The 15,147-nt window shown below is 37.1% G+C and overlaps 5 protein-coding genes and 1 non-coding gene across 7 annotated transcripts; all 6 read left to right on the forward strand.

Annotated features, from left to right (window-relative positions):
- Positions 1-451: 451 nt before the first annotated feature.
- On the forward strand, positions 452-3,924 carry cert-1 (Ceramide transfer protein; the record flags this gene model as incomplete). 2 transcript variants are annotated; one of them, NM_060361.8, is made up of 11 exons in its annotated part: positions 452-541; positions 624-736; positions 811-976; positions 1,027-1,146; positions 1,515-1,829; positions 1,876-2,064; positions 2,447-2,602; positions 2,808-2,905; positions 2,954-3,356; positions 3,409-3,541; positions 3,590-3,924. In NM_060361.8, 10 exons carry the CDS (start codon positions 723-725, stop codon positions 3,715-3,717), a joined length of 1,722 nt encoding a protein of 573 aa, NP_492762.1. The 2 variants fall into 2 exon arrangements, with proteins under 2 accessions (NP_492762.1, NP_001431035.1); NM_001444142.1 differs by lacking the exons at positions 452-541; positions 624-736 and having other exon boundaries at positions 833-976; positions 3,590-3,717.
- A 484-nt stretch (positions 3,925-4,408) lies between these two features.
- On the forward strand, positions 4,409-6,092 carry F25H2.7 (Nucleotide-diphospho-sugar transferase domain-containing protein). Its single transcript, NM_060362.2, has 7 exons — positions 4,409-4,606; positions 4,655-4,827; positions 4,876-5,013; positions 5,072-5,233; positions 5,288-5,455; positions 5,506-5,591; positions 5,650-6,092. The coding sequence occupies exons 1-7, from the start codon at positions 4,453-4,455 to the stop codon at positions 5,873-5,875; spliced, it is 1,107 nt and encodes a 368-aa protein (NP_492763.1). The 5' UTR covers positions 4,409-4,452; the 3' UTR covers positions 5,876-6,092.
- Positions 6,093-9,055: 2,963 nt separating this feature from the next.
- On the forward strand, positions 9,056-10,989 carry ubc-25 (Ubiquitin-conjugating enzyme E2 25). The gene is made up of 5 exons (NM_060363.7): positions 9,056-9,153; positions 9,197-9,532; positions 9,586-10,077; positions 10,130-10,282; positions 10,335-10,989. The coding sequence occupies exons 1-5, from the start codon at positions 9,076-9,078 to the stop codon at positions 10,437-10,439; spliced, it is 1,164 nt and encodes a 387-aa protein (NP_492764.2). The 5' UTR covers positions 9,056-9,075; the 3' UTR covers positions 10,440-10,989.
- A 362-nt stretch (positions 10,990-11,351) lies between these two features.
- Positions 11,352-11,529, forward strand: F25H2.15. The gene has a single exon (NR_024288.1). It is a non-coding gene; the product is annotated as a small nucleolar RNA F25H2.15 (small nucleolar RNA).
- A 906-nt stretch (positions 11,530-12,435) lies between these two features.
- Positions 12,436-13,386, forward strand: pas-5 (Proteasome subunit alpha type-5). Its single transcript, NM_060364.7, has 3 exons — positions 12,436-12,664; positions 12,714-13,048; positions 13,096-13,386. Exons 1-3 carry the CDS (start codon positions 12,442-12,444, stop codon positions 13,282-13,284), a joined length of 747 nt encoding a protein of 248 aa, NP_492765.1. The 5' UTR covers positions 12,436-12,441; the 3' UTR covers positions 13,285-13,386.
- A 593-nt stretch (positions 13,387-13,979) lies between these two features.
- rplp-0 (Large ribosomal subunit protein uL10) lies at positions 13,980-15,103 on the forward strand. The gene is made up of 3 exons (NM_060365.11): positions 13,980-14,164; positions 14,211-14,536; positions 14,582-15,103. Exons 1-3 carry the CDS (start codon positions 14,020-14,022, stop codon positions 15,047-15,049), a joined length of 939 nt encoding a protein of 312 aa, NP_492766.1. The 5' UTR covers positions 13,980-14,019; the 3' UTR covers positions 15,050-15,103.
- Positions 15,104-15,147: the final 44 nt, after the last annotated feature.

Here is a 15,147-nt window from a genome sequence, read left to right on the forward strand (position 1 = left end):
ACCGTACTTCAGCACGTGGCGAGACCCGACCTCGCAGCATTCTTGGCTTTGTGCCAGAATTGCAATGGAGCGCCTTTACTGACCACTGTTTTCGACCAATTTTTTTGGACACCAATTGAACCTTTTGCGAGAATTATGTTCTGTCAAACTGGTTTTCTTCATATGAAATTTCATCGGGATTATTGAACAAAAATCGGAATTTAACGTCACCTGTAACGTCAAAACACATTGAGAAGTGAATCGCTGCATTTGATATCTGAAAAAACGCGTGTGACATAAATAGTTTATTACACTTTGTCTCAAGTTCTATGACTTATGTCTGCTTTTCGTGTCTCCATGCAACAAGCACAAACGCTCTGCATATTCCCATTAAACTATTGTGCCTCGTTACGCGTCGAACTTTATTTCATGCTTGATGACCTGGCTCCGCAAATTTCTTTTTTCGTTTCAGACACTACTTCACAAAACTATTTGCAGTACAAGGAAACCGGTTCTCCCATATTCGCCACCTTCGACGCCCTATGTTTAGAATCGACTAAATGTAAGGTTGTCTATACTCTTTCTTTTCTGCCATCGACTACCATTTAACTGTTTGCCTACCAAACCGTGAGCTTTGTTTGCAGAACAAAGTGAGAGCAAAACTGTATCGAAACGGGGAAAGTCTCTCGGAAAGAGAGCCTCTGTCTTATCATTTATCACCTGCTGATTCGCGAACGAAGCCGATGGAGAGCGAAGTGTGAGTTTTGTAGATATTTTAAATTACAGAAATTGTTTCAATGATAAATTCTAATATAATTTATCTCATTCCAGTGTCCTTCCCACGAATGGGGTGATGAAAAAATGGACAAACTACGTGAATGGATGGCAAGATCGATACTTTGAAATCACAGAGGGAAATCTTGTTTATTATCTGTCAAAAGCCGAAAAATCCCACGGATGCAGAGGAAGCATATTTCTCAAAAGTGCAATAATAGCTGTGAGCTTTTATTGATTTCTCAGAAAGTTCTTGTATATTTAAAAATTTAGGCCCACGAATTTGATGAAAACGAATTCTCAATATCTATGGGCGAAAACGTTGTCTGGTATTTGAAAGCAGAGAATTCACAGTCAAAACTTCTATGGATGCGATCAGTTGTCCGGGAAACAGTGAGTGTTTTCTGAATCTGAATTTGGTATTTTTAAAACATAATTTTTTCAAAAAATTACTTCCCCAGCGATTCTCTCGGAGTAATTACGAGATAAAAAGTTGTATATTCTTCGTTTAAATATGCTCCGATCATAGTTCAAACACCTCTCTTATGTTCCTTTTTACATCAAAAACACCATTGTTGATCTTTACCTGATTTTGTCATCCCGTGTAAATATATAGTACGGACGGTGGCACACAAAAGTCAATTGAAAGTTCGGGAATAGTACGAGGCTATAAAATATAAAAAATCGTTCACTTCGAAATTCTACTTTTAGAATCAGAGAAATCAAGTTAAAACTTCAATGGGAAAATCAATAATTTTCAGGTACAAAACGATTCGGATTATAGCTCGACTAGCACTAAAAGTCATTCCCGTAATCCATCGGTTTCCTCAGTTCTTGCTACTAATAATCAAAAATCTGATGATAATGAATCAACGAAGCTTTTTGCCACGAAACTCTCCGAACTCGAAGCATACCGAACTATGTGCAAGGATCAGATGACATCAATCGAAAGACTTCTGGAACAAGGTGGAGCCAGTTGTATTGTCCCACAAGCCACGATTCTATCAGTAAAAGCAACACATTTAGCATTGATTGTTAATATTAATCATATCGTGGATCTCGTCAAGACTTCTAAAGTAACAATTTGCTGATAGTTTGAGAATTAAATCAAATAATTTTCAGGTGGTAATACCAAACATTCCATCTTCTTCTTCATCCACTCCACCACCATTTCGGGAACCTTTATGTGCAACTAGAAGTGTTTCTTCTTCTGTTCTTCGTCGTGAATCTATTGTTGAACAAGAATACATGTCTGACGATAATTCAACAATGACAACTTCTACGATTATTGCAAGACCTGATATTGATGTGGTGAGTTTTTTGTTAATATGTAAATTTAATTTCGAGAAAAGAAAATCCAAAAAAGTTTTAAAATCCTAATTCTTATCTATAAGATTATGTTAAATCAATTTTTCAGTAAAAAAATAACTCTCAGATAAGTTTTAGAATGTTCTAAAAATGCTCTATACTTGCTTCAAAGTCATTTTGCTCCCCGATCAGTGTAACGAAAGCTTGGCACTGTTATTGAGCATTTTTCAGAACTTACTGCAAAATTTAAAGTTTAAAGAAATTATTTTCTAAATACATTTTTTATATCAATTTCGGATCAAAAATTTATGAATCTATCGCAAAAAATACGCCAGACAATTTCTAAAATTTACAATTCTTGCAAATTTGCATATTTCTCATTCAGACAAGTGATTGTGATGAGTTCTTTGACGCCGACGAGTTTGATGTGGACTCGAAAAATGGAGATACCGTTGAAAAAAGACAAGAAGAGGTGGAAGACAAGAAAAATGGAAATATAGTTGTTCCAGAGGAAGAGAAAAAGAAGACTAGCTTCAGAATTGTAAGCTCATATTACAAGGATGCAAAATTTTGCGATTTTTAGCGCCTTTTTTATTAAATGCGAGAAGTGTACGCGCCTTTTAATTTTAATATAAGTTTTAAATAAATACATCTATAAATAAAAAATTAATTAAAATAAAATTCGCAGAAACGAGAGTTTTTGCCAAACTTTCCATATTTCTCTACTAAAACATGTGCTATTGCAGGAAGGAAACCCAGTTACTGGTCACTATGACGACCTCCTCGTGAGCCAAGAACACTCTCTTTACACCACAATCGATAAGCTCGCTCTAGAACAGCTCAAGTAAGTTTATCGTTTTAAAAATCATTTTCAAATTCTCAATATTTCTAGATATGCTCTTGCCGGTGCTGAGGATAATGTATGGAGTCTGTTCGCTGAAGACGGTCCAATGAGAATGTATACAAGACAAATTGAAGATGAAGGAGGTGTTCCTGTTGATCCATTAAAGGCGATACATGCAGTTGATGGTGTCACTGCACTGGAATTCATGCATTATTTCTATGATGCACGGTATAAAATGCAATGGGACCATACGCTGGAAGCGATGAGCGTTGTTGAGCACATTTCACCGGATTCTGTGGTTCTACATCAGAAACATAAAACAGTTTGGCCTGCTGCACCGAGAGAATCATTATTCGTTTCACACATTCGACGAGTTGATGAGCACAAGAGGGATGGAGCACATGATTTGTATATTGTGTGCAATAGAGATATTCAAAGAGCCGATGTTCCGGTAGGTTTTTGAATTTAAAAAACATTAAATCAATTGTAACTGAAACTTTCAGCTTGGATCCTCATCTTCTGTGAGAGTTGGACTAACGGTATCAATGATCTGTGAGACTACAGTGAAGGATCCACATATTGATCGAAAATTAACGAGAGATGATGTTAAATGCAATATTATTTATGTTTCGCAAGGTAATACCATAGTTTTCTTTTTTTTTAATTTTTAAATTTAATTTTCAGTTCACCCCGGCGGATGGGTACCAACTGCAGCTCTTCGTCACGTCTACAAAAAAGAATATCCGAAATTTTTGAGAACTTTCACCGAATTCGTCAAAAAGAATGTGAAGGGAAAGCCTGTCAGCATTTAAAATGTACTAATAAACTTCTGATGTGCCATTTCATGTGTATTCCGTTCCCGATGGTCCTTTTTTTCTGAAAATTCTGTAACTTATAATGTACAATAGTCGTTTTTCGTGTATTAGCTACTTGGTTGTGAACTGAACTAACTGATTGATAAAGCATCTAGGAATTTTTCCCATATGTGTAATAATTTTCACAATGAAATTTTAAAGTTTATTCAAAATTTGGTTAGACATTTCGAATGTAATGGTTCATCTCCACATGTTGTTTTTTAACCAAAGTTAGGATATCCTCGAAACGACTGAAATATTATTTCAAAAAATTGTACATGAGCCTTTAAGACTCACAATTTGCGAAATTATTGTGTTTTCCAAAAAAAACGGAAAAAAATTATTTATTGTCCAGATACAAACTTTTGCTCCAGAAATACGGTACAAGGTCTTGGCACGGCAAGATTTTATTAAATTCAAGGGGTAGTACTGTAGTTTTAAACTTTAGTTTGTGTAAGATTTTTATTAATTTTTCATATTTAGTGTTTTCGAAAAAAACTTTTTTTTAATTGTTAAAATGTTAAAAAATTTCAAATGTAATAAAAACTTATATATTTTGAAAATCGTGAGAAAAGTTATGAAAAGTCCGCTGCAACGAGAGTATGAATTACAGTACTCTTTTTTCCTTAGTTTAATTTTTTAATTTCAGTATGCTTCGGTGTTTTCTCTCTTGAATTGAATATTGATCTTTAAATGCGGGCTCTTCAACGATACACATCAATTGGGCTGGTAACTTTTGTAGTTGGAGTGATATTAATAGAAGAGCTTCATCTTGGAAAAGGATACATTTATCTTGCCAATCAGTATGATCATGAAGTTATCAGAAATATTTCAGTGATAAGAAAAGGTTTTAAAATCGCGAAAATCTATTTATCCAATAATTAAAATTTTCCAGATAAAATTGAAAATATTGGAATAGTGGTGGTCCTGAATAGTTTTGAAGATGAAGAAAAATATCAAATGGCACTGGACACTGTCAGATGTTATGGAAGACATTTCGAGTACGATGTTCATATTTTTCATGGGAAAAATGAGAAGAAAATATCTGAAAAGTGTCAGCAGGCTGATGTGAGCTTGAAACAACCAGGTCTATTGAGGATTAAGTAACATTTTCAGTTCATGTTCCGCCGTCATTGCATTCTTTCTCTGAAAATGTCTTCAATTTCCAATACGTGGCTTCTTTTTCTTGATGGTGACATGGGTGTAATCAATCCGAATCACTTGATTGAAGAATATATTCCTAAAGATCAGAATGTAGGTTATTTGCTATAAATTCTCTGAAAAATATATTTTATTTTTTCTTTGTTTTCAGGTTCAAATTGTATTCTACAATCGAATTATGAATCACGAAGTGATGGCTGGATCCTATTTGGTTCGAAATTCTCATTGGTCTCGTCAATTCTTGATGTACTGGGCGACTTTTGAAAGTCAACTTCCAAAATCTTTTCATGGATCTGATAATGGGGCGATCCATGTAAGCTTTAGTCTCAAATGAGAAAAAGATTAACAATTTTACCATATTTTTCAGAGCGTAATTCTACGTCAAGGGCCTCTCGAATTGAAGAATAAAATTGATTCTTGTGAAAATAATTTCTGGAAAGTGGCGAAAGATTACGAGAGCTTATCGACTTACGAAGTTTGTGCACATCAATTGATAAAAGCTAATAGAATACCAGAAATTATGATATTAGAGAAGGTTTTTTTAAATTTCTTTATATTTTCTTCAGTTAAAAACTATACTTTTAGGGTCGATTTTCCTGGGCTCGAGATGGTTGGCTCACTAACTCTGTTTGGTCAGAGACTGACTTTATATTTCATGGTTGGCAGAAAAAGTAAAAATTTCGAATTTCAATACAATTTCATATTTTACTTGATAATAAAATATTTCAGGCGTAAAGACAAGCTAACTTTTGCCATGTGGCACTCGCCTCTGATCTACGACAGTCCATGGAACCTGACAAGATGTTCAAAAGGCGTTGCTTATTTGAATTGGAGATACAAGGATTCTTTTATTGGAAGCATTATTGATGTTGATCGGAACATTTTGAGCACAATTGAGAATCAAAAGGATTCTTACAGCAAACAAGCGAAGATTGTATCGAAGCTTCAACGATAACACGATTTATTACACTTGTACACTTTATTTTGCAGATTTATTCACTTTGATTATTCTTACTTGCCATATCTTAGATACGCGTTCAAAATTTTCAATTGGCATTATCCTAACCGTTTTTGTGATCTTTATGAGATTATCTACTTACAAAATACTTTGAATATCATGTTAAATAGTTTTAGTAGGAATTTATTTCGAAACAATAAATATTTTTCCTTTTTTTCTACTACTCCCACAGGGCTTTTCATTTGACATTTGTGTCTTGATAAAATTAAACGACGAAGGGTCGCCCCCGGTCGGCTCTAGATTTATAAACTCAGGATTAACTTTTAAAAGTTGAGTAAAATTGATTTCAAACTTAAAATATACAAAACGAACATAATTTTTCTATTTTATTAATTGAATTTGCTGAAAAGCGAGGAAGTATCGCAGAGAACGCAGAGAACATTGTGTGAAATTGCGTGAAATTCGTTGCGCAATACGCAATATTGCAAACGGCGCGCAAAATCTTGAAAACAGTTTTTTTCTTTAATTTTCGCAGAAACTTTTCTTCTTTTTTGTTTTAATTACAGTTTCCTCCATGTAAGAATCTGAAATCCCTGAATTGAACTCTAATTTCGTATCAGAATTCACTATTTTCGAACGTATAGCGCGGCGCGTTCACAAGTTGAGTGTCATTTCGATCTTTCCACTCCTGTCAGCAATTGTTCTTTGTGACGGAATCAAACTTCACGTGATTAGATATAAAAAATTTAGCGAAAAATACATTTGCTATCATAGAAATACGAAAAAAGTGATGTCACATGGAGAACGGCATTTCTAAAATTTATCATTTCGGTTTCGATAGTTTTCTGAATTTCGGGAGCATTTTTCACTTTTCCATCTGACTCAGCTTCTTCCTTGTTTAGTGGTTTTATATGAATAACATGCTTTTATACGAGATAAGAGAGAAACGAGAGACCACAGAGCAGCTGTCTATTCTCAGTGAAATGACGTGTTTTGTGAGAGAAACTCCCCGTCACTTCCAGAGTTAGAAGAGTTAGACGATGATCTCATCTAGCAAAGTGTATTTTCACGATTTTCGTGTCTCTGATATTCAAAAAATGTATCATTTTCCTCAAAATACATGGAATTTTATCTATAAATTAAGTTCATCACAACTTTCAGAGTTTAATTTTCTGCGTATCTTCGTCTCGATTGTATCTCCTAATCGGTGTCGCAACCAGACACCTCCCAGATTCTCTTTTTTCGAAAGACAGGAAATGTGCGCAAGAAAAGAAACTACTGTCTCTGTAATAATGTGTCTGCTCCATATACTATTACCTCACTATTTCCTCTTTTCTTTCTCTCTTTTTCCGAACGATCACTGTCGACAGTCAGCTAGTTGCGGTCGATTCGTCCAAGACGTGTGCGGGCCTGCGTGGGCCTGAGTGCCGGGCTGTGAAAAACTTTTCATCCACTTTTTTTGCTCTACATGAGAAAGCTATGCATTTCACTTGGTGAAATTTTTAAGCTTTGCATAATGCTCAATGTTCCTTTCCCACCTACAATTCCAAATAACAAGATAACGAGCTCGTTTCAAGCTTTCTTTCATTTTCTAGATCCTGTAACCCTCATTTTTGCTCTATGTATCTCGTCTCAATTCCCGCAGCCACATTGATCAGATTGCACTTTCCGTGCGTGTTTCATCTCCGCCACTCAAAACAGGTTTCTTTTTATGGGCTTTACGTGTTTCTGAATGTCGTAACAAAGAAAATTGTACTTTCGAACATATATACAAAGTACTTGTTGTCTAGTACTTCTACTTTTGGTTAGGTTCCAAAAACTAGGTGCTGTTTTCAGTCTGCTGCCTCTTCCTCTCTTTGTTGGGTCATCTGATATGATAAGTTGATGGTCATTTATAGTGGTAAACAAGAACCACCTGTTTTTCATCAATATTTAAAGAAGGAGTATCGTCAATGGGGAAATTGTTTTAAAATGTAGTATTTGTACTCAAACTTCCAATTATTGCAAAAGAAAAACGGAAAAAATCCGTTAACATTAAGCATTTTGCCGTTGAAATCGACGAAAGTGGCTGAATTTGAATTTCGCGCTCAAATGAATCCTAGGCCACCACGCAACTTCTAGGCCATATTCGTTAACAGAATATTGATTTAAATGTAATTTTTTCGAACTTTAATTCGCTTTTCTTTCTCAAAAATTGAAATATTGATTTCTTGTATGAAATATACGTTTGTATTGAATGGGACTGTCGGGGGGAAATGTCACCTGCTCAATTGTATTATTTTCCCACACTGTGCCGATCGATAAACAACGCGCTGCCGATCAGTGTGAGCTATTCTGCAAGAGCGTCCATTAGGATGTTCCATTTTCTCCCCTCTACATCATTTCATTTGTCTTTTTTTCTCTCAATGCGACAATTTTTATATTTCACTATTTGCCCACTCTTTCTTATTCTTTTCTTACCCCACTGCGGTCTCTGGCATCATCAAAGCATCGATTGTATTTCTTCTTTTCAAAAATCAGAATTTTTTAGTAAAGTTCAAATATTCCTTATATTGATTCGTATAGTATGTGTTATCAGTTCAGTTTTATATTTTGTTTACTGATAAACGTAAACTTATCGTTTAAAATTCTAAATTTAGTATTCGAAATCTTTTTATTTCATTAATCGATAACAAACTGAATTTCAGCTGTCTCATTGAACTTTTTAATCAGGAACTCACAGAATAAAGATCATTGTTATTTATCTCGTTATCTCTATTAATCACGTAACTTCTCACTCCACCTGCGTCTATTTCTCTTCTTATTGTCTCTAATTCTCTCAACCTCTCATATCTTTCCCCAAGTGTGCCCGTGCCAAGACGAGTTTCTCACTGGCTGGTGCCTTTCATTCGGTTGTCTAACCGTCTACGTTTCGCATCTTGAGTACACTATCTTCCAGCCTGTTGTCGTCTCTCCTCCGAAGTATCGATCGATTCTCGGTCCACGCTCTCGTTGACAGGGCGGTCGTGAATCGCAATCTTTCACATGTTTCGAAAATTGCTATATATCTTTATAAATATTTCGAAACAATAGAAAGAAAGAAACAGTATGCTTGGGAAAACTGGTGGCTTATCTTTTTCAAATCGTTAAAATTGCATTTAAAAACTTAATTTTACGACTATACTCGCATATTTTCAGGTAGCGAAAATCAGAAGAGGATGGCGTGTCTTCGAAAACTAAAAGAAGACATTCAGGTTCTGGAAAAACTATTTCCGAAAAATCACAATCGCTTTCAGGTATATTGAACGTTCTTATCAGTTTTCTAGTTTTAAATTTCAGATACTGTCTGCCTCGGTTGATGAGCTATCGATGAAATTCATTAATGCTGAAAACAAGGGAATTATTGTGACAGCTAACATTCAAGAGAATTATCCACGTCAACCGCCAATCTGGTTTTCCGAATCTGATGACGTTCCAGTCATCGGAATGTCTCTTCAACGGCTCACCGAAACTGAAGAGTCGACGAACATTTTGCACCAAGTTCATCGATTGGTATCCGATCTCTGCTCTTTCTACAACCTCCAAATGCCATGTGAATTACCTCAAATTGCTCCACCTGTCAGGGATGATATCGATGAAGGTCGTGGAAGTGATATTAGTGATACCACATCTGAGGTAATTTAGTTTTAATTCAGTTTTTCGTTTTTAACATCAAAAACAATTTTCAGCCAATCGACGACGACATGGCTGGAGATGGAGAAGTTGACGATGATGATGAAGAGGAAGAAGACGATGAAGATGCGGACGGTGACATCGAAATAGTAGAGATGGCTGAAGAAGATCCAACATCTCAACACGATGTTGGAGTTTCGAAAGAAGGTCTCGATATGCTCGACAAAGTTTCAAAAATTAATAGACAGCAGCATTTGGATGGGAAAGTTCAAGGTTCAATCACAGCTACAGATCGTTTGATGAAAGAGATTCGCGATATTCACCGAAGTGAGCACTTTAAAAATGGAATTTATACGTTTGAACTGGAAAAGGAAGAGAATTTATATCAATGGTGGATCAAGTTGCACAAAGTTGATGAGGATTCACCATTGTTCGAAGACATGAAAAAGTTGAAGAAGGATCATAACCAGGATCATTTGTTGTTCAGCTTCACGTTCAATGAGAAGTTCCCTTGTGATCCACCGTTCGTCAGAGTTGTTGCTCCACATGTGAGTCTCTAACTTTGAATATTTTTATTGAAACTTATATTATCCTATTTAGATCAATCAAGGATTCGTATTGGGTGGCGGCGCAATATGCATGGAACTTCTAACAAAACAAGGATGGTCATCAGCTTACTCTATTGAGAGTTGCATTCTTCAAATTGCTGCTACCTTGGTAAAAGGCCGTGCTCGAATTTCGTTTGACGCAAAGGTAATTTGAAAATTTAATGTTTTTAAATGAAAACTCTAATCTTATATTTCAGCACACATCGACGTATTCAATGGCTCGTGCTCAGCAATCATTCAAGTCCCTCCAGCAAATTCATGCGAAATCTGGATGGTACACACCTCCAAAAACAGAAGGATAACTCCCAATTCAAAGATCTTCATGTCATCCAGTACTTTTTTATGTTCCACACCCTCCTCTCACTTTTTCGCTCTCCACTTGGTATTTTTTCTTCACAGTGACGATTTTTTTTTCAATGGTTTTTTAAAATCGGAAACGTTTACCTTTTTCAAACTTTCATTCCGCGGGTACATCTCTTCTCTCGTTTTATATTCATTTTCTAGACATTTACATCATCCATTCTTCACCCGCTTCCTCATCCCTCAACTACAACCACCCCCCATCCCCTTCCAATTAATACCTCCATTCTTAAATAGAACTAAACATGTGTAAATCATCTGAAATTTCGAGTTTCACGCGATGGAGTGTTCACAAACCCAACATGTTCCAAGAAACGAACGCATTCCCCTCATTTCGTTTTTTTGTATAGTTTTTAGCTTCCTTTCTCCTATACCAAAAACTGTCCAGACGTCTGAACTAAGACCACTCGTAATCTTTTTTTACAATGTAAACCTCATTTTTGGTCTTCCTCACGATGTATATTTCCTGAAAATGAAGTGTCTGTTCCTATGAACATGTGTGGATTGGCTTTTTTGGTGTTTATTTGGAAACGGTTTTAGTCTCGGCTAAAGCCAATTGTCCAAAAGTGAGCTGTTTTGAAACTCGCGTTTTATCAGGAAAAATGAAATTCACTTATTTAAAATTTTTAAAAACAATTATTTATAATAGAAAGCGTTTTTAAGGTTGTTTTATTATTCGAAGACTAAAAATTTCAATTCCAATGCTCTCAGCTGTCTCGGCTCTCTTTCTCTTTGATTCCAATACATGGGCGTGGCCGGCACTCACGTCCAACTTGGAAGCGAGCGGAACCCGTGATGTGTCGGCCGCCGCGCTCTGTCACCTCGAAGACCAGCGCTGCTTTCATCGAGACCATACTATACAGAATCATTTCTGCAGTATGTATCTCGTAATTCCCATCAAATTGGTAGAGATGCCAACTGCGATGAAAGGGAGACGGGCAGGTCGCGAGCGTGAAGCAGTCCTCTAATGACTTGATGACCGCACGGAGCCAATGAATTTTGGAGCCGTAGTGGCCTGCTCTTCTGAGCAGTTATAAATGTGTCACAAATTAGAATAATATACTAAATCACAAAACAAAAACTTGGATAATAAACATGAATTGAAGAGTTTCTATATAATTGTTCCGAACTTCGTCATTGGTGCCGCGGGGATTCTCACTATCAGGACAACTGTTTTATTTTCACTGTTTCCACATTCTGTTGCATTTTTTTGCAAAGATTTGTTCATGAACGTTCATTTCTCTCGATTTTATCGGGTGCGGATATAAAAATGTTGACAAATAATTATTAATTAACTGGTTATTTTTGTAAATACAACAAAAAAACATGAGAACCATTCAATTCAAAGAACTTACATTTCCCGACACTTTGATTATTTTCCTATAGAGCTTTTTAAAAGCTTTTAGCGTTAAATATAGCTAGACGAAAAATCTATTAGTAAGCGAGTCTCATATTCATTTTCCCTCTTTGATACGTTATTGGAAATCTCACGTGTTGAATAGTTTCATATTCCCAAATTACTTTTGATTCCAACTATTTAATATTCATCATAAAACTTTCTTTAAAAATTTCATTTCGAAATTCTGCCTTTCGCGCCAACACGAGAGACGCAGACACCGCGACGCGCACGCCGCGAATTGTCAGCATCTCACTGCAACCTGTTACTTCCTATTTTCAGCTTGTTTTTGTGTTTTTCTAAAACGTTTATTTTAAAAATTGATTTCAGAAATTACAGTAGTAAAAGGTTTTTAAAGGCGCTTTCTTTTAATCGCTTACTGGGTCTCGACGCGATGATGACTTCGCAATCTCATTGGCGCCCTTTCGCTCTCTTCTTCTTAACTTTTTCATTCTTACTCGCGACGACTATCCCACCTCTTCCATTTTTTTGTGCTTCAATATGTCCAATGTTGCTTCGAATATAATTTATTTACATTTCAGCCAGTCATGTTCCTCACTCGCAGCGAGTACGATCGTGGAGTCAACACTTTTTCTCCAGAAGGGCGTTTGTTCCAAGTGGAATACGCTATTGAGGCCGTCAAACTCGGATCTACAAGCATTGGAATCAAGACGAGCGAAGGTGTTCTTCTCGCTGCTGAGAAAAGATCGACATCGAAGCTGATGGTCAATGACGCGATCGAGAAAATCAGCAAGGTCGACCAACATATTGGTTAGTTCTGTGAACTGTTTATCATCTTAATTTATAAGAATTGTTTCAGGCGTCACATTCGCAGGTTTGATTGCCGACTCGCGCACTCTGGTCGAACGGGCACAGATCGAGGCTCAAAATTTCTGGTTCACTTATAACCGCAAAATTCGCGTGGAAGACGTCACTCAGTCGGTCGCCAATCTAGCTCTTCAGTTTGGAGACGACGACGTCAAAGCATCAATGTCTCGTCCATTTGGTGTAGCAATGCTGTTCGCTGGTGTAGACCAAGAAGGAGCCAAACTGTTCCATCTCGATCCATCTGGAACTTTCATCGATTGTAAGGCTAAATCGATCGGTGCAGCTAGCGATGGAGCTGAGCAGAATCTCAAGGAGCAATATCATGATGTAATTTCGTCAAATATGGTTATACAGGAAAATGTATTTTATTTCAGGCTCTGACTATCAAGGAAGGACTCAAGATGGCATTGGCCATTCTCAAGCAGGTGATGGAAGAGAAACTGAACTCCGCCAATGTCGAAGTCGTTGTTATCAAACCAACAGTTGACGCGAAGGGGCGTCCAATCGGAGAATTCACAAGAGTGTCGAACGAAGAGCTCGATCAAGTTATCACATCGCTTTGAAGAAATTATTCTTTCCTGGTTTTTTGTCTCTTGTTTCTTATGGTGTAAAGTAACTTTATTTGCGATGTTCAGCTATTTCAATAAATTATTTGTCGTTCTTTTATACATTTTTGAAAGCGCCACACATTCAATACGTCCGCACCCTTATAAATGATCATATCTAATATTCCCAACCAGGAGTTACAGTATTCAAAAAAATTTATATTAGAACCGAGCTCGGCGACGAGCGAAATCATTCTAAAAAGAAAACTGATTAAATGTAGAAGTATATACACCGATTTTCTGATTTTGACATCACCGGACTCGAATATTTTAATTGGTGTTGAAATTAATCAATAATTTCTCTGTTTTTTATTTAGAAATATCATGATTTGGAGGTTTTCCCTCCACTTTCAACAAAATTAATGATAATTCTGGTGTCGATTTACGAGAAAAGTTAAAGGCGCATGGCTGCTGCCGCCTTGAGGGTCTCGTGACGAAACACATTTTCTGTTGTTGAGAGGCGAAACATTCAGTGTTCCTAAAATTTTTTCACTGTTTTTCCTTTTCCTTGTTGAAAATGTGATCGATTTTTTCAAAATTTGATTAATTTATATTCAAAAATGTGAATCCGTTCAATTCTGTTGCACTAAAACCACCGATTTTCAAAATTGTACATTTTCAGACCTCAGTTTTAATATAATTTATTTTTTCAGTCTTTAAAACGTAACCGCACGCGATCCTTAATTCACCAAGATGGTTAGGGAAGACAGATCTACTTGGAAGGCTAACTACTTCACCAAGCTTGTCGAGCTTTTCGAGGAATACCCAAAATGCCTTCTCGTCGGCGTTGACAACGTTGGATCCAAGCAAATGCAAGAGATTCGTCAAGCCATGAGAGGTTACTATTTTTAATATTCTCAATTCCTTTAAATCGTAATTTTCAGGACATGCTGAGATCCTTATGGGAAAGAACACCATGATCCGTAAGGCTCTTCGTGGACACCTCGGAAAGAATCCATCCCTTGAGAAGTTGTTGCCACACATCGTCGAGAACGTCGGATTCGTTTTCACCAAGGAAGATCTCGGAGAAATCCGCTCCAAGCTTTTGGAAAACCGTAAAGGAGCCCCAGCCAAGGCTGGTGCCATCGCTCCATGCGACGTCAAGCTTCCACCACAGAACACTGGAATGGGACCAGAAAAGACCTCTTTCTTCCAGGCTCTTCAGATCCCAACCAAGATCGCCAGAGGTACCATCGAAATCTTGAACGACGTTAGTTTTCATTTTTAATAGTATATTGTAATGTTTTCATTTTAGGTCCATCTCATCAAGGAAGGAGATAAGGTCGGAGCTTCCGAATCTGCTCTTCTCAACATGTTGGGAGTTACTCCGTTCTCATATGGATTGGTCGTTCGCCAAGTTTACGATGATGGAACCCTCTACACTCCAGAAGTTTTGGACATGACCACCGAGGAGCTCCGCAAGCGTTTCCTTTCTGGAGTTCGCAATGTCGCTTCCGTCTCGTTGGCCGTCAACTACCCAACTCTCGCTTCCGTCGCCCACTCTTTGGCCAACGGACTTCAAAACATGTTGGGAGTTGCTGCCGTCACCGATGTCTCCTTCAAGGAGGCCGAGACCATCAAGGCCTTCATTGCCGACCCAAGCAAGTTCGCTGCTGCTGCTCCAGCTGCCGCCGCTGCCCCAGCTGCTGCTGCTCCAGCCGCCAAGAAGGAAGAGCCAAAGGAGGAATCCGACGACGACATGGGATTCGGTCTCTTCGACTAAATCCACAAGTTGTTCTGAATTTGTTGTTAATGAAATGTTATCTCCAAAAAAAGCGTTTTTAATTACTTTTCTTTGTGGTGTTATCGAACACTTAACTA

The sequence above is a fragment of the Caenorhabditis elegans genome, chromosome I (assembly GCF_000002985.6).
Source record: "Caenorhabditis elegans chromosome I".
NCBI lineage: Eukaryota > Metazoa > Nematoda > Chromadorea > Rhabditida > Rhabditidae > Caenorhabditis > Caenorhabditis elegans.